Source organism: Rhamphochromis longiceps, linkage group LG3 (genome assembly GCF_057381845.1).
Source record: "Rhamphochromis longiceps isolate RC_006_pf linkage group LG3, R_longiceps_female_GT1.1, whole genome shotgun sequence".
NCBI lineage: Eukaryota > Metazoa > Chordata > Actinopteri > Cichliformes > Cichlidae > Rhamphochromis > Rhamphochromis longiceps.
In genome coordinates, this window is record NC_140559.1 from 48,131,205 (window position 1) to 48,153,595 (window position 22,391).

The following is a 22,391-nucleotide window of genomic DNA, read 5'->3' on the forward strand; positions in this document are numbered from 1 at the left end:
TAACTAATTATTGTGGAAAATAAAACTCACAGTGATTTAGTGGTGATTAAAATGAAAAATCAGAGTTTGCAAATTGATCATTCATCTCATAAGTTATTATGACACACGGATCTCCCCTACATAAGCTGGTGTTTATTAGCTAAAAATATCAGTATTGTAATGATATCGGTAATGATAGACCACTCAAACTAGGGGCGTAATTTCCCGGGGGGTTATGCCCCCCCCCCCCCCCCCCCCCCCAATAATTAGTTTCAGGTATTACCAGCAAATTAGTTGCATGTTTAATCATCTGGAAATTTACCCAAATATATTTATTTATTTATTTAGACAGAGATCTTGACACCCCCAATGTTCAGCACAAAGTTACGCCGATGACTGAAACTTATCACAATATGAGAAAAAGAAGTACAGTTCCAGCATTATGTACTAGATTTTCCATGAGATAGAGAAACTGCTATAGTAAATGGAAAAAACTTTCAGTTTGAATCTGACTGTTAAATTTTAAGAAACAAATGTGTAAAATTACAGGAAAAGATTCTGATCAGTCCCCAGACGGTCCTCTAATTATAAAAGAGAAAGTTTGTGTTAATTAGCCAAAAAATGTATTTTTTGCAAAAAAATAAAAATAAAAATTTTTTTAAACTAAAAACAGACGTCAGTAGTTAAAAACTGTTTTGTTGTTTATTACTTAATTACTGCGGTGTAATATTTATTGGCACTGGGGAGGTTTTTATAAGCTAACTCTGTTAGCAAGATAATGACATTCATCATTGATATTTAAATCAGTTTTGATGACACATCATGATGTACAGTATTTATTCTCTAAAGTAAAAACAGAAAAATTTAAAAAATGACAATAACAGACACCCAACTGTATATAAGGTGGTAACGAGGTGATGTACGGGTTGGAGACAGTGACACTGACAAAACGACTAAAGGTGGCAGAGCAGACGATGCAATGACTTTAGCTGTGTAACAGGAGGTCCTTGTGGAGAAACAGAGAAAGACCAGAGGAGGTGTGTGGATGTAGTGAGGAAGAAAAGACACCTTTGACTAAAACCAAGAAATTTTTTAAAAACATTTGTCCTGCACACACTCAAAACACTGTTCTAAATAAGAGTTATTTTATACAAATTTAAATAATTTGCTTAGCATTATTTAATTAATAAGCTACGAGTTCAAAGGTTTTGCAATAGGCTGTTAGAATTGAGTTATTGCACTTGAATTCTGTAAAATATATAGCATAGTCCCATTGTGGACAGATGATGAACACTGTTGCTGCATGTGAGAGGATGTTAATAAGGCTTAACTGTAAAAATGACAAGGAAAGACCACTGGGACAGTTTATGTGGGTTCAAATCCAAAGACAAAGTGGAAACATAACCTGTATTGATCTTGAGACTGTGCACTAGATGTTTGGCAAATGTATATCACCCAATAACTCACTGTACACATTTCTTTGCACACCGTACTCTATGTCAGTGTATTTGAACTGCCTTGTTCTGTGTTTATGTTTTTATATGTAATTCAGAATGGATTCAGAATGGATCTACAACAACTACCGTCCTCCTATTTTTATCCTGGTTGCAGGGGGGCTGGGGCCTAATCCTGAAGTGATAGGTTACACCCCAGACAGCTCACCATTCTATCACAGAGACAAACAACCATTTGTGCCAGATGGTGGATTTGAACGAGGACCTTCTTACTGGGAGACAGCAGCACTAACCATCATGCCACCAATCCAGGCTTATCAAAAGTAGGAAAGCTATGATTTCAAGGCTTGATGCAGAATTTTCTTTACATTTTTGTCCTTGACAGGTTAAACCACAATAAATAGCAATAGCATACACGTGGTGTGTCTAGTTGTCTGCCTCTTATAACTCCAGTGATTTTCCTGCAATTTGAAATCTCATGTGATTTAATACTTTAATAGTGCCACGAGTAGATTAAAAGGTGATCTGTCATAACCCTTGATCTACCTTAATACTCAGGTCACTCACACATGAACTATATTCAGACCAAGTCCTCTGCACTATTTTCAAGCATGTTGCATCCTGTTCACTAATGTGTGTCCTTCTATTGTTTTGTATATATTCCTCTTGTTTTGTACATATTTCTCCTGTTTGTTATTTATTTATGCCGTCTTGATATTTATATTTTATTCCTGTAGAATTTTGTTGTACATGTACAATTACAATAAAGGACTATTTTATTCTATTCTATTCTACTCTAATTTTTCACATATAAAAGTCAATAATTGTGCTCAGATTCTTCTACATTAAAGCTGAACTAGTTGCCCTTTAAATAACTTTTGTATCAGCCCCGCACTATAACTGCATCCACCAATCGCAGCACGGCGTCCTTCTCGCCGATCCAATCAAGTGACCCTCGGACTGTGTTTGGGTGGTTTGCTAGTTTTCACGTGAGCGCGGTTCGTCAAGGTGCGCGCTAACAGTCGAGTAAACACGGATGTTATTCGAAATTAGCGTCTAAAACACTGCGCAGCCTGTGCAACAACAAAGGAAAGACACCTCAGAGTGTTTAATGTTTATATAAATAATTTCATGTTAAGTTTTTGATAAGATATGATAAGCGTACTGAAGAAAAAACTCGGCAGAACACAGTTTATTTGGGACTCAATTTGCCTTATTTTGAAAGAATTTACCGGAAGCCGATGCTTAAATAATGGGTGCCTTGCGTGTTAGAGCTGTCACTGATATCATAGTCCAGCTTTGCGTGTTTTTATGTGGCGTACTGTGCTTTGTTCTTGGTAAAACGACCGTTTATCATGGTTTGCGGTATCAGTTAGACTCGTGCATATGACTTAAGGCGCCAAATGTTTGTCCCTAACGTTAGCTAGCTAGCTACCCGGAGCTTTATGGGAGAGGTGAAAGTTAGCAAGTGTCGTTCACTGACCCTCGACTACATGGCGACCTAAAAGTACTGTTTTGCTTTTTCAAAGTCCACGGGTGGAGTCATAATATCGCAGAGTTAGTGTTTTGTTAAAAGATGTCTCAACCTGAACCCGACAGCACCACCCCGCTGCTCAGGGATGAGAGGAGCAGGTAAGTCCAGATAGCCGCCTCCCTAAATAAAAACAACGAGAGGAAGCTTGAGTATGAATACACTGTTACCCAACAGGTTGTAGAAGCACTGGATTTACTGGCCTTGTGTTGTGTCTGTTTTGCCGTATGTAAGCAACAGAGCTAAGCTACAAAGCAACTTAACATAGGTAGACTTTATTTACAGTCGCTAAATAAAACACGCAACTGCAGTCAGAGATGGTGGGTGCAGCAGCTTTATTCACCTTTATTCTTTAACCCAGCTTTTCTTCATCATACTGTGTTCTCGCTCCTATAAAAAGGAGACGCTGACCTGTCACTTGGCCATATATCTTGCTGGCTCGTACATTACTCGTATAGGTTACATTGTCTTGCTGGTATGTCATCCTTTATGGATAATCTGTACTCCATGTCAGCAGCGATGACTCGCAGGATGATGACTACAGAAGTCGGTGGAGGTCCATCAGAGTCATGTACTTCACTATGTTCCTCAGTAGTGTAGGTGAGGACACGGGAATATAACACTTTTATCACGTTCAAAGTAATGATCTCAGCACTGTTACAGGAAAAACTGTGGTTTCTGACCTGTGATGCCATTTGAAGAGACATGAAATAACTTCAGTCACTTCTAGCCTAAAAACATGTTGAGCATCTTCAACAGCTTGTGTGTCATTAATGTGATCTGTGCTCTCTCTCAGGTTTCACTATTGTCATCACATCACTTTGGCCCTATTTGCAAAAGGTAAGTAAGTATGACACGGTGTCTTTTGGGCTGAAGATTGTTGCCTGATTCAACTGATGTCAATAATACAAACTAAGCTCCGTGGTTTGTTTTTGCTACTTAAATGCAGTCTTGGGTGTTTAAAGAGGAAGTGAAAGATGCAAAGAGGATTGTTGGGGATTTAATTTAGGATATAGTGCCCTGCTCTTTGCCCTGGTCAAATGACTGAAAGATTAAGCACTTGTAAGCAGGGTTCCTATACGGGTGCTGGAGAATACTTGAATTTATGTAGTGTTTTCAAGGTTTACAAAGGTGCTTGGATTTTTAATTGAGTGCTTTAAACTGCTTTGAATGTAACTGCAGTCTGTTCAAGTATATAATGAACAGACTGCAGTTACATGACCCATGATGTGTTTTAATAGGATGATCCACTGTTTTCTGTTAGCCTGTCATGCCTGCCGCTGAGTTCATTTATCTCCTTGAACTTCTGCTGTTTTTTTTTTTGTTTTTTTTTGCTTGTTCCATTGTGTTTATTTCAACTTCTGTCTTGCTTAAGTTGCAGTATACTTCAGTTGCACCACATGTTGTGCTTTTGAAGCTACGCTTCAGCAGTATATGTTCATGTATGTCACTTCAGTGTCCTAAAACTGGATTCCAAGTATATTTGAAAACCTGAAATGCTGTTACCTTTCTACATACACTTGTATGCAATGAAGAGGTGAAATAATGTGTATAAGCCCCCCTTATGGTTAGACAATGTGTAGGACCCTGCATGTTCTGATTTTACTGTTACACTGAGACATTTTAGCCAGAACACGGTGGTCTACCAGTGAACTTTCCTCCCACTTCATGCAGCTTGGAAGCCGGTGGAATTATTGCCTAAACATGTATTCAGTTTAATATGTGGTGGCTTTGATCAACAGTGGGGTTTGATGTTGTACTAGGTTTCCTATGAGGTCTAATGTGGAGCATTCATTTCTTACAGACTGATGACAGCACTGATGCCAGCTTCCTGGGATGGGTGGTTGCAGCATACAGCATCGGACAGATGGTGGCCTCACCCATTTTTGGCTGGTGGTCCAATCATCGGCCACGCAGGGAACCACTGGTGTGTTCCATCTCCATTAACTTGGCAGCCAACATCTACTATGCCTACGCGTACCTGCCGAAGACCTATAACAAGTATCACATCCTCATGTCCAGAGTCTTTGTGGGCTTTGGAGCAGGTGATCATTTAAATATAGACTTAAAAGTTTGATATAATTTCCTTAGTAAGCAAATTGATCTGTTTCCTTTATGATGATCCATGACACGTTTCAGTCTTTCCATGTCAGGTAACGTAGCTGTGGTGAGGTCCTATGTTGCTGGAGCAACATCACTGAACGAGAGGACTGGTGCCATGGCTAACATGAGTGCCTGCCAGGCCCTCGGTTTCATCCTCGGGCCAGGTAAGTTTGACAACAGGGAGCAAAGCTGTGAGTTTGCTGAAGGAAAAATCAGTTTTAATGTTTGTTTATTTTTCTGTGTACATGTCAGCCCTGCAGGCATGTCTGTCCTTCATTGGAGAGGAAGGTGTCACACTGGACTTCATAGCGCTGAAGCTCAACATGTACACCACCCCAGCGTTACTGGCTGCAGTGTTCGGCCTCATCAACATCCTGCTCGTCGTTATTCTGCTGAGGTGACTGAACAAATTCTTGATGTGACTTCTTGTTTGTTTATAGTTTTGCCATAAACTTGATCTCTGTACTGTAGTAAATCTGTCTTCATCCCTCAACTGGGCCTTTTTTTTTTCTTTTTTCTTTCTTTGTTTTTTGAGGCACTACCTAAATGAACTTTAGCGGTCAGCAGGGTCAAAGATTTAAATCAGGACTGTTTGAGAGTTTAGTATTATTGATCTGTCAGTTTATGTATAATTAATGTTTTTAAAGATAAGAGATAAGATAGAACTTTATTAATCCCTCGGGTGGGTTCCTCTGGGAAATTCGATTTCCAAAAAAGCACAGCAACGACAGAAGTTACAGAGTTATACATATATATATATATATATATATATATATATATATATATATATATATATATATATAAATACAGAGACAATATAAATAAAATATACGAAGGGGATAAATAGAATAAATAGGAATAAAAATAAAAATACAAGTGAATTGCACATTTCAAGTATTGAGTCTATTGCACCGTTGACTATTTACAAAAGTATTGCACAAAAGGTATTGCACAGTGAGGTGAAGAGGCACTACAGCTTAGTTGTTCCCCCCTCCTTTGTCCTCCTGTTTCCCCTCCCTCTCCCCTCCAGAGAGGAGTTAAACAGTCTGATGGCGTGTGGGACAAAGGAGTTTTTAAGTCTGTTAGTTCTTGTCTTGGGGAGAAGCAACCTGTCACTGAACAGACTCTTCTGGTTGTTAATGGCCGTGTGCAGAGGATGCCCAGCATTGTCCATAATGTCCATCAGTTTCTTTAATGTCCTTTTCTCTGCCACTGTCACCAGAGTGTCCAGCTTCATGCCGACCACAGAGCCAGCCCTCCTGATCAGTTTCTCCAGCCTGGATGAGTCCTTCTTTGCTGTGCTGCTCCCCCAGCACACCACAGCATAGTAAAGTACTCCAGCAACCACTGACTGGTAAAACATCCTCAGGAGCTTCCTGCAGATGTTAAAAGACCTCAGCCTCCTGAGGAAGTACAGTCGGCTTTGGGCTTTTTTATACAGGTGCTCTGTGTTGCATGACCAGTCCAGTTTATTGTCCACCCACAGCCCGAGGTACTTGTACTTGTTGACCACCTCCACCTCCTCCCCCTCTATCTGAACCGGCAGTGGACCTGCTCTAGACCTCCCGAAGTCCACAACCAGTTTCTTAGTCTTTGAGGTGTTGAGTTGCAGGTGGTTTGTGTGACTCCATGCGACAAAGTTCCTCACCAGACTTCTGTACTCCTCTTCCTGATCATCCCAGATACACCCCATGATAGCTGTGTCGTCTGCAAACTTCTGAATGTGGCATAATTCAGAGTTGTAGCAGAAGTCAGAGGTGTACAGGGTGAAGAGAAGAGGGGACAGCACAGTTCCCTGTGGTGCTCCTGTGCTGCTGACCACTGTGTCAGACGTGATGTCCTTCAGCCTGACGTACTGTGGTCTGTCGGTGAGGTAGTCGGAGATCCAAGCCACCAGGCAGGGGTCCACCTCCATCCTGTTCAGTTTTTCTTGAAGCATACAGGGCCGGATGGTATTAAAGGCACTGGAAAAGTCAAGAAACAGGATCCTGACCGTGCCTTTTCCCCCATCCAGGTGTGAGTGGGCTCTGTGTAGGAGGTACAGGATGGCATCCTCCACTCCGACACCCGCCTTGTATGCAAACTGTAGTGGGTCCTGGGCATGTTGTACCTGTGGTCGGAGGAGGTTGAGGAAGAGCCGCTCTAGAGTCTTCATAAGATGTGACGTCAGTGCCACCGGTCGGAAGTCATTCAGCTCATTGGGCCGGTTCTTTTTGGGGACCGGGACGATGCAGGATGTCTTCCATAGGGCGGGCACTCTCCCCAGTCGCAGACTGAGGTTGAAGACTCGTTGTAGTGGCTCCCCAAGTTCAGCAGCACACGCCTTTAGCATCCTAGGACACACCTTGTCTGGGCCTGCTGCCTTTCTGGGGCGAAGCTTCCTCAGTTGTCTCCTGACCTGATCCACTGTGACACTGGGAGATGTTTGGGAAGAGGGGAGGGGGGGAGATGTCTTGCTGCTGAGAGAGGGATTGGAGGAGGGGGGTGTCATGGTGTCAGGAAGGGGGGGAAGCGAGGGAGGCAGGAGAGTGGGGAGAGGACTCTGTAGTGAAGGTGAGGGTGAGGGTGGGGGGGTTGTGGGCTGGTCAAACCTGTTGAAGAAGTTGTTGAGTTCGTTTGCCTTCTCCACAGTCCCCCCCACTGTGCTTTTCTTGGTGTTGTGGCCTGTGATGGTTTTCACACCATTCCAGACCTCCCTCATATTGTTCCTCTCCAACTTCTGCTCCACCTTCCTCCTGTAGGTGTCCTTTGCTTCCCTCAGGCAGCGTTTCACCTTCCGCTGTGCTGCCTTCATCTCCTCCTTCACTTTGCTCCTGAAAGCCGCCTTCTTCATGTTGAGGACAGCTTTGACTTCCTTTGCCGTATAAATGTGAAGGTTCACAATTCTTTCGAATTCTGTCTTAAAGCACTATTTGTGCTTTTGGTTTTTATTGAACATACTGAAAAAATGATCCAAGTTTCTCTTCATAACCTAAAAAACATAAGTTGAGATCAGGTGACTTGAATTTGAAGAACATCTGATTTTGCTGATTTGAGAAACTCATATTGCTTTTGCAGTTTGCTTTGGGTCATTATCTGTTTACACAGTCTGATCAGGAGCGTTTGGTTGAATCCGAGCAGAGAGTGCAGCCCTGTTGCTTCCATCAGCAGTCACAAAACACCACTGACAGTCATACATGTCTATGCCATAATATTAGCCCCTCCATGTTAGACAGATGATGTGGTATGCTTCAGATCATGAGCTATTTCTCTCCTGCTCCATACCTTTCTCTTCCCATCATTTTGATACAAGTTAATAAAAGTTAATCTTGGGTTTATCTGACCAAACATTTTTTTTTACAGAGCTGTGCTCTTTTAGATGTTTGCTGGCAAAGTCTAGTCTGGCCTTCAAGTGGTTGCTTGCACCTTTTAAATCCTCCATATTTACATTCATGAAGGTGATTGTAGACCTTGACAATGATACTCCTGCATCCTGAAATATTTTTGACTTGTCTTTAACGTGTGAAGTTGTTTTTCCTTAACCATTTTTTTTTTTTTTTTTTTTTTGAAGGGAAAAAAAAAAAGGATCGGTCTTCAGTAGGATAGTTCTGGAAAATTTCAGTATTTGACTGTTTATTTCGTTATTTTACATGGACTAAAAAATACTGTGGATATACCCTTTAACTAAAATGTTTGATTCTTTCCATCAGAGAGCATCACGTTGATGAAGATGGAAGGCACATTCAATCTATCAACTACACATCAGAAGGTGTATCTATTTTTCTTTAGCATTTACTGTATGCCAAGGAAAGACCACTTGCTGAAGTCAATTTACAGAAAAAATGAAAACTATTTGGACTAAAACATTTATTTATTTTTAAGTCATTTAACATACAGAGTGACATAAAGCAGTACTGCACTGAGTCTGAATGGCTAATGTTAAAGGAATCATACATTTTGAATATGGAAATAAATGAGTCATGTTTTACAGTTTCTGATGGAAGATACATTTGTTTTCTAGAGAGAGTTGATATTTCAGAAGAAACTGTTGAAAGCATCGATCAGGTGGCTGTCATGACATCCAACATCCTGTTCTTCATCATCATGTTCATCTTTGCCATCTTTGAGACGTATGTATTTCTTCAAAGACGTCAGACTCACAGATGGTACATAAAAGCTGGTTCCAAGTAGGGCTGGGTATCGCCACTGATTTCTATTAGTTATTCAATTTTGATTGATGAGGTCCCGGTTTGATTTCATTTTGACTCAGTCAGAAATATTGTGATAATGATCATTTACAAGTACATGTGAGACTTCATCAGAGGTGTAAGCATCACAGCAGATAACTTTGTGTCAAAGTAACTGAGGATAAAACAGAAAAATATAAAGGAGATCATTTTATACATTATCTCTGCGATTGACAAGCTTCCTGGTTTCAAAACGCAAGCATGGTGACAGTTCTCAGCCAGAGCTATGCCTGTCTTTTATATCCAGTCTAGGCAGTCTTTCTCTCTCTTTAAAACCTCTTTTGTACTCTGTTGTGATTCTGTGTTTTTCTTCAGAATTACCACGCCCCTATCTATGGACATGTTTGCCTGGACAAGGAAAGAAGCTGTGCTGTACAACGGGATCATTCTCTGCTGCATCGGATTTGTATCAATCTTGGTGTTTCTGGCTGTAAAAGTGGCTGCTCTTAGGTATCACCCCTCTCACTGCACATATAAATTACATCAAAAAAAGAATCTCCTTTCCTGAATTTCGTTAATTTCCTTCCAGATTCGGAGATCGGCCTGTGTTGTTAATCGGCTTGGTCATTATTTTCTGTGGCTTCTTTATTCTTCTTCCATGGGGAAACCATTATCCTAAAATCCAGTGGGCAGGTATTGATCGGTTGAATTAAGTAGTCAGATTAGTTTCCAGTTGTTGCCATTTTGACTCTTGACAGCTCAGTGTGTAGTTGTTACATCTTTCCAAGCATCTGTTTAGATTTAAACTAATTTCTACCCTCCTCTTTCACAAACAGACATAAAAAACAACTCCTTTGTGACTCAGATGCCTGACCTCATGCTAGCCCCGAACAGTACTGTGGAGCCAACGGGGTGTCCCATCGAACAAACCTGGTGCCAGTATACTCCTGCTATACACATAGCTCAGTTCTTCTCAGCGGACTTCCTCATTGGAGTGGGATACCCAGCCTGCAATGTGATGTCCTACACACTGTATTCCAAAATCCTTGGACCCAAACCTCAGGTAAATACTAACATGTGTGATGCTTTAAAATAATTTTGAACGCGCCCATATACTTCTCAAATGTTTCACCAGGGTGTGTACATGGGCTGGCTGACGGCGTCGGGCAGCGGGGCACGGACACTCGGCCCGGTCTTCGTCTCCCATGTCTACACCCACCTGGGACCTCGCTGGACCTTCAGCCTCATCTGCGGCATGGTGGCAGGAGCCATCATCCTCCTCATCTCGGCCTACCGCAGACTCATTGCCTTTTCTGTTCGCCATGGAAGGATTGTAGAGTAGCATTGATGGAAACCGATCGCCGTTTGTTATACTTGCTTTCAGCACATAAGTCCTGGCCATCAAGACATTCTGTCGCTGCCACTTTGAAAAGTGGGGACGGATAAACTTTTAAAAGTTTGTAACTCAGGGTTTTGACTTTTTAACTCTTGCAAAGACAGTTTTTTTCATAACATGATCGAAGACCGCTGCTTCATGATTTATAAAGGAGCTAAAACTGCAGTGAACGCGCCGCTCACTTGTTGGGAAAGAAAACATGACAGAAGTGTGTCTTTGAGTGATGAACATAATTACACATGCATTACATCATAGAACATTACATTTGACAATTTTAACATTTCCTGCTAAACTCTTTTTCTTAATGGAAAAAAATACTGATATTATTTTTCCTTCTGTTAATGGCTTAACCTGTAGTTGTTTAAAACTGCGGGTTTTTGTCTATTGGAAAATATTCAGAAATGTCTGGGTGGGTGCGGGTGTGTATGGTAACAATAAACTGATTAATAAATAAACTGTTTAAGATTTTATCTAACCCTGTGCTGGCAGTATTTAATGTGTATATCTTATGATGAGGTGGGCTTCTTTATATCAGACAATGTATTATGTGTAGCCTAACATTGTTGCTCCTCAGAGAAGGCTTAAGCAGCTGTGCACTTTAAATTGTTAAAGAAAAAACATAACAAAAAAAAAAACATGAGAAGAGGCAGGAAGTGTTCCCTCTCTTTAAAGAAAAAATAACACTGCAGACCTCTTCGGGCAATCGGATGGATGACTCTGCATTTGGTTGCCAGGAGAACGATACTTTCTGACTAATAAAGTTTTGTGGTGGGGGGATTATGGCGTGAGTTTGTTTTTCATTCAAAGTGAAAGGAACTCTTAAAGCTTCAGCATACTGACATCTTGGACGTCCCCAACTTTGTGGAAACAGTTTGAGGATGGACCCTTCTGTTCTAGCATGACTGAACACCAGTGGACAAAGTAAGGTCCATAAAGACAGTGAGTTTGGTGTGGAAAAACTTGACTGGCCTGCACAAAGTCTTGACCTCAACCAGAGAACACTGTTAGCATGAAAAAACAGGAGACCTTCTCATGTAAACCCTACTTTGCACTTTTGGAAGAATGGTTTAAAAAAAAAAATCCTAAACACACTCCTGAACCTTGGAGAAAGCCTCTCCATGAGATCTGGAAGCTGTAAAAGCTGTGGATCAACATCATATTAAACCTAAAGATGGCCGCTGAAGTTCATATGCGTGTGAAGGCAGACGAACCAATGCTTTTGCCAATCCAGTGTCTACGGTGCGTACTTGGCTATATTGTTATAATGACATAACATTTACAACACAGTCTAATGCTGTTAATTCCTACCAAATTCCATACCAAAGTAGGCTTTGCAGAGCTAGCAGACACATCTGCAGGTTCAAGGACTGAAACAGACCCACTACATTTACATTTTTATTGCAAATAAACAACAAAAGGTCATCCATGTGTCCGGGAAGGGGGCAGGAAGACGGCGCGCATGCGTTCAATAAAAGCCAAGTCCCGCCCGTCCGCTCGTGTGCGTTCACGCGATGTTGAAAGTGATCGAGAGGGAGCGCGCCAGTATGTTGGCAGCAAAAGTTAGAGGCTGCTAACATTAGCATTAGTAATGAAACTTAGGGTGAAATTAACTGCGTCGTGAGAGTGTGTAAAGCCGTGACAGGACTTATATTAGTAAACATGGAGATTTATAGAGAAGAGGAGGGTAAGAAAGCGCTTTTTGTGTCTTTTAAAAAGTTGTTGGCTAACGTGGCTACGAAGCTACCTCGCTTGTAGGAGTCATGTTTGTGTAGAGAGGAGCCAAAGCCTGGTTATTGAACCGACTGTATTTATATTGCTCTTTGTTCTTTTGTTTGCTTTTGCAGAGATTCCGGATCCTCATATGTTCGTAAGTATGCTCTCTTCCTTAAAGTTTACGCGCGCGTTAGCTTACGCTTTGTGGAAAAGCTCCCCGCGTGTTGGCTCTTACTTCGTGGGGGGAGTTTATGGGTCTGGGGACCGGATGGGTAAGGTGTTAAGATCATCAATGGGTTCCTCGCAGGTTGGCCGTAAAAGCAGCACAGTCTAATTTGCTGAATGGAAACATGTAAACACTGCGCCGTGTCACTTCCTGTACATATCCTGTATTCAGAGAAACGCTGTACGTGCACAGCTGCTTCTTACGGAAATCTAAACACAGTTTTACCAGTGAGCAGGATGTCTGTGAAATGGTTTAGAAAACAGTGATATTAGTAATCCGTCTACAAGGAATTACAAACCACGCTTTGCTTTTTTGCGTGACAGTGAGGCGGATATTTGAGGTAATAATCTCGTATTGTACGTGCAAAGTGGTCTTAATTGGACATTTCTGCTCCGAATATAATATATTGACTCCATAACAAATCCTAAACCAGTCCGTGGATTATTCTAAGGAAAAGTGCCGTCTTCGTATCTGTTGGGTTAGTGACATTTCTTCATTAAGTGGCATGTTGTTGCCCCACCAACCTTCTATTTGCATTTGTGCTCAACATTACAGCTCTTATAGTGATTCTTCTATAAGTCTGACTAAAATAAACGATAGTATTCAGTATGAGAATATGCTCCACATCCCCAAATTAGATGCAGGCTGCTTTGTTGTTGCATTCACGTGTATTTATTATAGTGCAAGACCAGAGAAAGGGGCTTGCCTGCTGATCCAGTGACTCAGAGCTTCTGGATAAAGGAAAGTGAAACTCTTGGACATGGTGCTTTTCAGTGCCAGCATTCTTACTGGAGCTCAGAGGCATGCTGAGTAGTGGCAGTGGTGCAGTTTTTCAGCAGCTGTGGGAATACTCCACACTTATCATACTGGGATCCAGATGTAGGTGGAATGTGGGTAAGAATTCAAGGCTGGAGAGGCTGCGAGCGAGGACTGTACGTGACTGTTTGTGAATACTTTTCAAATCTCTTTGTCTCTCTCCCTCCTGTTTAGAGAACTGTTTTAGGGATGTTTGAAGGACGTCCTCATATGCAAAGAATAATAAGATGTGGCCTTCTTGGTAAGGAGATATTGTGCAACATGTCTGCTGTGCACATTTGAGTGTGTCGGTCTTTATTTGTGTGACTGTATGAAACTTGTTGTTCCTACAGGTATTGACTACGATGACGATCTAGACGACCCAGGCAATGATGATTATGTTACCGGTAGTTGGAGTCATGATTTCCATGGATACCCTGCAAACCGCCTGAGGTCATCCAGCGCTGTATATCAGCCTGTATACCCTTCAGCCCGTAATTCTTCTTGCCCGTCCCCTTTAAGATTTCAGACAAAGGAGCACGTAAGTGTTTAGTTTTACCGTTTTCTTTTTGATGTGAAGTTGTGCTGCAGACTCTAAATGATTCAAATCTGCTTCTTTAGGATGCTGAGAGAAAAGCCAGATTATTAGAAGAATCTAAAAAAATGAAAGACAAAGCTGAGAAGAAGCGGCTTAAGAAACGGGTAAATCCTGCTGTCTTGAATATGAAGTGATTGGTAATAAATGTCAGCCCGTGTGAGTAATGTTCACTGCGTGTGTTTGTTGATCAGAAACAGAAGGAAAGGAAACGTCTCGAGAAGCTGGAGAAGGACAAGCTGAACCCTGAAAAAAACGAGGAGGTGATGATTGTTTTATGCAACACGTTTCGAAAAAAGAAACGGTCCTCTTATTTCACAAACTTGTCTTCTGTGCTTTACAGGGAAAAGATGATGCAGAGGAGGGTGAAGCTGTTAATGATGAACACAGAGCCAATAACAATACTAGTGTTAAACCGCAGGCCTCAGCCAAAGATACAGACAGCAGTGACAGTAGCGACGTTTCCAGTGATGAAGACGGCAACTCCAAGAACGACTCAGGCGACTCAGAGGTAGCACTTTTAAGAGTGGATATCATTCTCAAAATGAACCACTGATTGATGCCTGATGGTGTAAAGTGCCATTAACCTGATACTGTTCTTTTAATCCAATTTACTGAATACAGGAAAAGATGATCGCATAAGATTTGGCTGTAAATTATATCACTTTCTGTTCATCAATTACATTTTTTTTCTCGTCTCTTTTTAAGGAACTTGATATGACGAGTAGTTTTGTGAGAAAAGCTGCTCTTATAGCCATGCATAAACTGGAGCAGAAGCCCAAACTGGAGAAGAAGGAGAAAAGGAAGATGCCAGAAAAAGAAGAATACAAAACAGTCCCCGAAAAATCACATGAAGAACGGGAGGCTGCAAAGAAGGTGAAGAAGCTCGCATACAGATCAGATTGATGCAGTGTTTCCTCCATACGAGTGAGTTAAGTAGGAAATGGAAACTACGCTTTTCCTCCTTCTTACTTGTGTGTGTTTGTACCCGTTTAGACGTCTTTGTTGGGACCAAAAATTGGAATTTTACTATATTTGTGTGGACCAACAGTCACATGTGAGGACAGAAGTGCCTCTCCTCACGGGTTTGAAGGAAGTTTTGAGACTCAAAATGTGGTTTTAGTGTCAGGGCTACATTTAGGTTATGGTTAGGTTTAGGCTAAGGGTTAGGTAAGCATTATGTCAATTAGATGTCCTCACTAAGATGTCAAAACGAAAGTGTGTTGGTGTGTGAAACTCACCGCAGAGAAATGAAATGTGTGCACATCTGTTAGTTAAACATCTTAGATAAAACAGCAGTGATGAAGGAAACGCTGGAGAATGACCACAAAGCTGTAAAACCTGCTGTATTGTGTCTTTTGGTGCACGTTAAAGGTTGAAACTCTGTTCTTGCTGTCTACGCAGGACTCTGCTGCGTCCAGCGTTCCCTCCTTTGAAGACCATGTAAAAATAAGCACAGAGCTTGCCGGTAAGTTTCGTCATTATTCATTCACATAAATTCTCAGTGAGGTGATTTGACTTTTAAAGAATACGTAAAATAAATATTTATCTTCCTTTTTTTTTCCCCTAGTCATTGGAAATAAGCATGCGAGTGCTGGAGACTTTAATATGGCTGTGAAGTATTTCACAGATGCAATTAAGCACAACCCTAAAGAGTTTAAGTAAGAACATCTCACTTTAAGTAACAGCAGTGATTTCACTTGCACCACTAGCTTTAATGCCATCTTTGCATCTGTCGCAGGCTATTTGGAAATCGGTCCTTCTGTTTTGAGAAGTTGCAAGAATACGAGAAGGCGTTAATGGATGCAGAGTTGTCGCTTGGCATATGTCCAGGTTGGGATAAAGGCCTGTATAGGAAGGGAAGAGCTCTGGCTGGTCTAAAGGTAAAAATAAAGCTTTTATCTAATCTTAGCAACCCTCACATGTCATGTTTAATATGCTGTGTGTTTCTGATTTTAAGAGCAGACTCTTGTGCAACAGTGTCCTTTGTTACAAAGCACTCTTTAACCAAAGTAGCAACACATTTTTCCAACCAATGAGAAACATTATAAAGGGACATACATTTGAGTGCTGGTCACAGGGAAGTTAGCTTAGTCTTAACTTGTTGATGCAGCTGCAGTCGGCTGTGTAGCGGCACATACTGGATGTGACCCGTCAGCGGTTGTAATGTTTACAGTTCAGGTTACAGCGACTTTGACAATGTCGCCTTGTTTGCAGCATCACTGCAGTTGTTGCACAGGTTCACATTATTTTCCCCTAAGACCAACTCGGCTCAGTTCAACTCAGTTTTCAGGGTTTTCCATTACGTAGTAATACCTGGAACCAGGAACTTTTTTTCCTACTCGGTCGGGGTTCCAAGTGAGCTGAGTCAATCTGAGAATGTGACCTGAAGAGATCGCGTGCCACTGATTGGCCAGTCAGTCACGTCACTTGATGAGTCATGAGAGCGCCAGTTCTGAAACCTGTCAATGAGGGAAATGGCTCCACAAAGTCCGTTTAAAAAGCCGTGTACTATCGCCTCACATACAGATGACATCAGCCGTGTTGCTATAACAACCCCACACACATTGAGGTGATCCTCAACTGTAACAGAGAGCAACTGAAACAGTCGAGTCGAGTAGATACTATTGAGAAAGAAGCATTAGACTTTTTCTGACTCAGTGTTCTGACAGCAATTAGGCCAATTAGTGAAGCAACAAATTGATCTGAACCCAGGTTTACTTTGAATTGAAGTTCTTGCTGTCCGTAATGTTTCAGAGGTATGAGGAAGCTGCCCTGGCCTTCACGGAAGTTCTCAAACTGGACAGTTCGTGTGCAGAAGCTGCGCAGGAGCTGATGCGTGTGCAGATAACACAGCTAATGGTATGTAGCAGCTGCGCTTAGTGGTGCAGTCACACTACATGCATGTAACTACATTGTGTACTTGAATCCAACCAGAAACAGTGCTAACATGTTCATAGTTGAGATGAGAAAAATGGCCTGCAGCTCGAGGTTTCAGCTGTGAGGGAAAGTTGGGAAAATGAAGACTGAGCCTTTTTTTTTTTGAATGTGCTTCTTACTGTGTGTTTCTGTTTTGCTTCAGGAGTTCGGTTTTACTCGAGAGCAGAGCTCAAATGCTTTAATAATTCATGGGACGGTTAAAAAAGCACTAGAAGTGCTGTCTAAGTTAAACGATCGACCAGGTGAGTTTCTCACTCCACGCAGTTGTGGAAATAAGTATTTTGTTCTTGTAGCCCACCTGTGTATTATCCACAGAGAGTATCACTTGTATATTAGGCTTAAACTGACGAAATGTGTTTAACTGTGTATTTTTATCCAGTTTAATTGCTGATCTTTGTGTGCAGGAGCTCTTCCGAACGGCTCTCTCCCACCTGTTCAAGTAGCAAATGTCACTGGAGTGTCTCCAATCCTTTCAGCCAACACAATCGCTGCACCTGCTGCCGCTGTGCGTCCTGCTCAGTCCAAGGATGCGCTGAAAAAAACACTTATGAACAAACCTTTGGGCGCAGTCCAGAATACATCTGCTGCTCAGAGTCAATCAAAGCCTATTCTTACTCAGCCCATGAAGGCCAGCAACGGCGTTAATCGACCATCACTGTGAGTACTGATTCACTCTCACCGCAGGGTGCTTACGTGGAAGGTTGAGATGTTGCATTTTTAACATGATAATGTTTATAGTGGACATTGAAGGATCTTTTGAAGTGATGGTGGGGGAAAAAAATCCAGACTGGACTCTTGGCTTAAAGTTCTCAAAATACATTAGTTTTGATTTCACAACAGATTAATTCTTGGAGTAAATGTAGTCTAATATAACTGCAGAAGTAACAATGTGGGATTGAGGTTGTACACCAGGAGCCCTTTAATTTCTCTGCTTACTGTTCCCGTGCGGCACCACTAATGAAGCGAGAGAACACCGTAAGCACGCCACTCACTCAGCTTGGATTTAGGGCTGCCACGATGAGTCGACTAGTCACGATTACGTCGACTATCAAAATCGTCAACGACTAATTTAATAGTCGACGCGTCGTTTGAAGCTTTGTAAGATCACAAAAGATGCAGGAATAAGTAGTAGGATTTAAGAGTGTAATAATGGACTGAAACAGAAGATGGCAGCACTGCATGTACAAGGATGCCAGCTGCCGTTAAACCCAGAAGAAGAAGAAGCTGTGTCCCAGAATTCATAGCTCAGTTTCCAACAATGGCGGCAGCTAGTTAGTTTTAATATTACTCTTATTATTCTTTCTGGGTCACAAAATAAACGTTTAACATATTTTCAGGCGAGAATGTAGCTGTGTAAACCTCAAATATCTGCTCAGTTTATCAAGACACCACATATTTTCAAAAGTGCTCCGACGTTTTCGGAGACGTCTGTTACCCACTAGCTCGATAGCTAGCCGGGAGCTAGGCTGACTGGAGTCCGTGAGAACACCGGACTCCCAGCTAATTGTTTTCAAACCCACCGCCGTCTTTCGCTACTCAGGTTAAACATATATAAGTCACTTAGATAACTTAAAATGTTATTGTTTGGCTTTTTTAGTATTTTATTTGTTCCTGAGTAAATCGGTTTGGCTGAGATTAAAGTTATAGTTTTTACACAGCTGAATAAACATCAAGCAGACAGCTGATTATCAGAAGTGTGAGATGCTGGAGAATATACTCCGGTGTCCTGTTATATTTTAGATAGCAAGGAGTTTATTAAACTCCACCGAAACACTCTGCAAATGTCATTAAAATTTAATAAACTATCATCTTGTCTTTATTTTTAGTTAGCACAGACCTTAAACACTTAAAGCTGTAAGCTAATGATAGTTATATAAGAGCAGATGTAGGCTGGTGCAATAAGCTGTAGTTTTACATCCAATGGACGTAAAACGTACAGCGACTAATCAGTACGTACGTGATCTGATTAGTCGACTAATCGCAAAAATAATCGGTGACTAGTCGACTATCAAAATTGTTTGTGGCAGCCCTACTTGGATTGAATCTATGCCTAAAAAACAAAAGCGGAGTTTGATATTTTAACTCAAAAATGGCCCTTTGTGTTACTATTGCTGATTTACTGGTTTCCAATTGGATAATAATGACCTCAAATGGCACAGCCTCAAACTTCATAACCACCACTTCATCCACAGCTAGTGTAAACAGGTGGATTGATTACATGAAGCAGAAGCAGCGTGGGTATATGTGGCGAGACAGGAAGGTTAATATAAAAAAAAACAACAACTGATTCTCAATCGGTTTTTGTAATTGCAAAATTTAATTAGTCAACAGACAAGGTACTTTATTGGTATTCTTTCACCTTTAATTAGACGGTGTATCCCAGGAAATCATTAGAGCAGAAAGTCATTAGGCTTTTTTTTTTTTTAAACTGTTTACTATGCATATTATAAATTATTGTATAGCTATCCCCAAAACAGACCTTGTGCATAGGTCGTATATTGTTTTTTAAATGGTGTCTTCTTTCAACAGGGAGCTGTTTCCAGTTTGGGTGGGAAACCTGAATTTCCCAGTAACCGACTCCATGCTTGCAAACCTGTTTAACAAGTAAGAGCCTGTAGTGGAGTTCTAGGGTTTGTTATGTAATAAAAGTAAATAGCTCTGCATTGCTGTAGTGTAGTGAGACACTTTTTATGGTAACTTTGTTTTGTTTTTTTACACACTCCTGTCCTGCAGGGTCGGGGTCGTCTATAGCGTCAAGGTTTTGACTGCCAAACGATGTGCCTTTGTTAACTATACAAAACAAGAACACTGTGATGAAGCAATCCGACGTTTTCATGTAAGTGCATCCTTTATTGTGGTACTGTGTTGTAATTCCATAGTACTGTTTGTGAAGTTGCAGAGAGGCAGTCGCTGTTGTAATTTGCAGGATGGCTGTCTGGCGGAAATCCAGGAAGCGGGGCCGCTTTAGATTCTTTAATGTATCATTAAATTTTAACTCCCTGAGACACCGAAGCTACAAAAGCCCTTGAATTTATGAAAGGAGTTTTAATTTGTCATTTATCTATTCAACTAAATATGAATAATAAAAATTCAGACTGCAGGCAAAGAAGTGCATCAATCTCCAGGGTCAGAAATCTGCCCTGCTTCAAGCCCTGAATTTTGCATTTTAGGGGTTCGTCTTTATGTGTGCCCCCTTTCCTAATCTCCTTAGGCCAGTTTTTTTCTACACTTGTGTCTGTCTAGTTTTTGTTTGAGTCGTCTGAAACTGTCTGGATCATGCTGTGAATGCGTTGTTGATGTGTAACTCTTATCACCCGGTCACGCGTCTCTCTGTGATTTTGGTGAATACTTTGTCACATGCCCAGGTTACTCCTCCACCCACTAAACTAGTATTGTGTTCACTCGTCAGGGCTTTGAGCTGAATCACAACAAGCTCGCTGTCAGGTATCCGGACAGGATTCCTGCAGGCTTGGGTATTTCCAGATCTGCCCTGAGAGCTGATGACCTGCCAGATTAGAACGTGAGGTGAGTCCTTTCATACCAGACTTCACAGCTCTGACTGTGCTGCCTCCTGCTCGCTCTACCCGGGCGGCTCTCTCACCTGAACCAAACAGAGTACTTTAAGTAGTGAGAGAGTGTCAGTGTCAGTCTGATTACTGGAAGTGTCCTGCTGAAAGCTACATAAGAAAAGGACACCTGGGGACACCATCCTGCTAGGATGAGACTTAATGTGTGAAAATGGGCCAAGAGTTTAAAGGAATAGTTCAAAACTTTATTCCCTGGCATAAAGGAGCAAGCTATTTAATTATCCAACACATAAATAGCAGGATTATAATGCGATTATGTGTTTAAACTGCTAAATTTAAGTGACTCATACCTAAAATGTAGTTTTGTTTTTATTGCAGGCATAACGAGAAAAGCCAAAGGACAGTACGTCCTTAGAAACCCATCCCCGACCACAGAGGGGACTACTGAATGAAGACCCAGCTGCTACTTGGCCTGAATGTTGTTTTCAATAAATACTTCTTGTCCAGTACAGACTAATCAACAGTATCTACAGGTTCTCCTGATGTAATAGCTTTATGTAAAATTACCTGGTAAGTTATGTCTGAAAATATCGTGTTATTGTAAGGTGATGAATCCAGATGTTAACAAACGCTTCATGTTGCCAAAATTTTCAGTCTGACAATTTACATGGAAGGGTTGGGTATGTATTTTAAATGTTAGTATTCAGAAAAAACCAGTATATAATTTACATATTTGTTTATTTAAAGTCTGCGGATTAGTCTAAGACTGCAGAGCAGGCTTACAGCTAAGCACACCAGTCTGTTTGAGTAAATAAGTAAATTTGAGTGTTAATTAAAAAGTTGTTCTGTGGACAATTTTTGAGTGATGCAAGTAACATTGGTCATCAAATACAGTATTACATAATTTCTTTTAAACATGTTAAGCAGCAGGAATCCCTAAAGTTTTATGTCGAAATACTTAAATAATATATAGAGCCTAAACATGTGGTCAGCTGGTTTTCCAAAATTATCTGTAGTCATTATGGTCATCCATAATTCTTATACGCTTAATACAGCTGTATAACACAAGCATTATGCGGTTTCAGTGCTCCTAGTTTATTTTTACCTGAAACGTGTCTTAAATGAAAAACCTCAAGGGTTGAAATGCCATTGCACATTTCTTTTTTTAAAATATATAAGTCCTCAAATTGTGACGGTTGTTCTTAATCCAACAATTAAAGTTTCTTTATACTCTGGACTCCTGCATCATCCTTTTCTTTCTTTTTCTTTTTAAAGATATGAACTAACTTCATGGGGCATAGATGGACCTTTCTAGAGAAAGCTTGTAGTGGGGTGTCCTGTTACAGATGTGATTGAAAGTGTAGAAGTGGACCAGATCTGTGTGAATCAGGTCTTGATCTTGACATCACATTTACGGCTATTCCAGCTCCCCCCTACAGAAGGGCATTGTTTACACAAATCACACCATCTGCAATCCAAACAGGTGAAAATGAAACAGAAAAATATCTCGCTAAAAAGATTTCCTTACAGCGGGTACACACAAGAAAAACGGTGGAACACCAAAATCAGAGCAAAATGTCATTTTTCAAACTCATAAGTAGAGACAACTAAAGAGTCAAAGCCGTCTTCTTCCAGTTATTCCATACAGGGTTGTAGTTGTGCTGAAGACTGTTGCTGCTGTGAGGTGAGAGGTAGGCTACACCTGCATACTTTTGAACTTTGGGAGGAAGTCTTAAGTGTCATGAGAGACCAACCCAGACACGGGGAGAGCATGCAAACTCATCAGCCAGTGGATTCAAACCCAAGACCTTGCTGTGAGGCAACAGTGTTAACCACCATGGTGATGGGGCACCCACTCACCCTGTTGGCTCATGTCTTGAACTTTTGTCATAATCGGCCTTAAACTTTTGTTTTGCTGTGAAGTCACCTGACGCTTTGACCAACATGATCAGTTCATCCCTAAACA

General features: G+C 41.2%; 2 protein-coding genes across 5 annotated transcripts; both read left to right on the forward strand.

Annotated features, from left to right (window-relative positions):
• The first annotated feature begins 2,183 nt into the window (after positions 1-2,183).
• mfsd8 (major facilitator superfamily domain containing 8) lies at positions 2,184-11,099 on the forward strand. 4 transcript variants are annotated; one of them, XM_085400163.1, is made up of 12 exons: positions 2,185-3,065; positions 3,479-3,564; positions 3,761-3,804; positions 4,769-5,009; positions 5,118-5,231; positions 5,320-5,464; positions 8,757-8,815; positions 9,068-9,176; positions 9,609-9,743; positions 9,823-9,926; positions 10,070-10,296; positions 10,369-11,099. In XM_085400163.1, the coding sequence occupies exons 1-12, from the start codon at positions 3,010-3,012 to the stop codon at positions 10,573-10,575; spliced, it is 1,527 nt and encodes a 508-aa protein (XP_085256289.1). In that variant the 5' UTR covers positions 2,185-3,009; the 3' UTR covers positions 10,576-11,099. The 4 variants fall into 4 exon arrangements, with proteins under 4 accessions (XP_085256293.1, XP_085256289.1, XP_085256291.1 ...); XM_085400165.1 differs by having other exon boundaries at positions 2,187-3,065; positions 3,482-3,564; XM_085400166.1 differs by lacking the exon at positions 2,185-3,065 and adding an exon at positions 3,107-3,284 and having other exon boundaries at positions 3,482-3,564.
• A 1,033-nt stretch (positions 11,100-12,132) lies between these two features.
• On the forward strand, positions 12,133-21,662 carry LOC146675113 (uncharacterized). Its single transcript, XM_085400168.1, has 18 exons — positions 12,133-12,313; positions 12,474-12,496; positions 13,559-13,625; positions 13,717-13,904; positions 13,985-14,065; positions 14,153-14,221; positions 14,302-14,469; positions 14,667-14,834; positions 15,363-15,426; positions 15,529-15,619; positions 15,700-15,841; positions 16,716-16,820; positions 17,041-17,140; positions 17,303-17,555; positions 19,428-19,502; positions 19,632-19,734; positions 20,308-20,423; positions 20,804-21,662. The coding sequence occupies exons 1-17, from the start codon at positions 12,289-12,291 to the stop codon at positions 20,413-20,415; spliced, it is 1,830 nt and encodes a 609-aa protein (XP_085256294.1). The 5' UTR covers positions 12,133-12,288; the 3' UTR covers positions 20,416-20,423; positions 20,804-21,662.
• The last annotated feature ends 729 nt before the right edge of the window (positions 21,663-22,391 follow it).

Bases quoted from the DNA above. Each gene is read 5' to 3' on its own strand.
- LOC146675113 (XM_085400168.1), top strand. From the start codon at position 12,289: ATGGAGATTTATAGAGAAGAGGAGG. The intron at 13,905-13,984 runs GTAAGTGTTTAG...CTGCTTCTTTAG, and splicing joins GATTTCAGACAAAGGAGCAC to GATGCTGAGAGAAAAGCCAG. The intron at 14,470-14,666 runs GTAGCACTTTTA...TCTCTTTTTAAG, and splicing joins ACGACTCAGGCGACTCAGAG to GAACTTGATATGACGAGTAG.
- mfsd8 (XM_085400163.1), top strand. From the start codon at position 3,010: ATGTCTCAACCTGAACCCGACAGCACCACCCCGCTGCTCAGGGATGAG. The intron at 3,565-3,760 runs GTGAGGACACGG...GCTCTCTCTCAG, and splicing joins TATGTTCCTCAGTAGTGTAG to GTTTCACTATTGTCATCACA. The intron at 5,465-8,756 runs GTGACTGAACAA...TCTTTCCATCAG, and splicing joins CTCGTCGTTATTCTGCTGAG to AGAGCATCACGTTGATGAAG.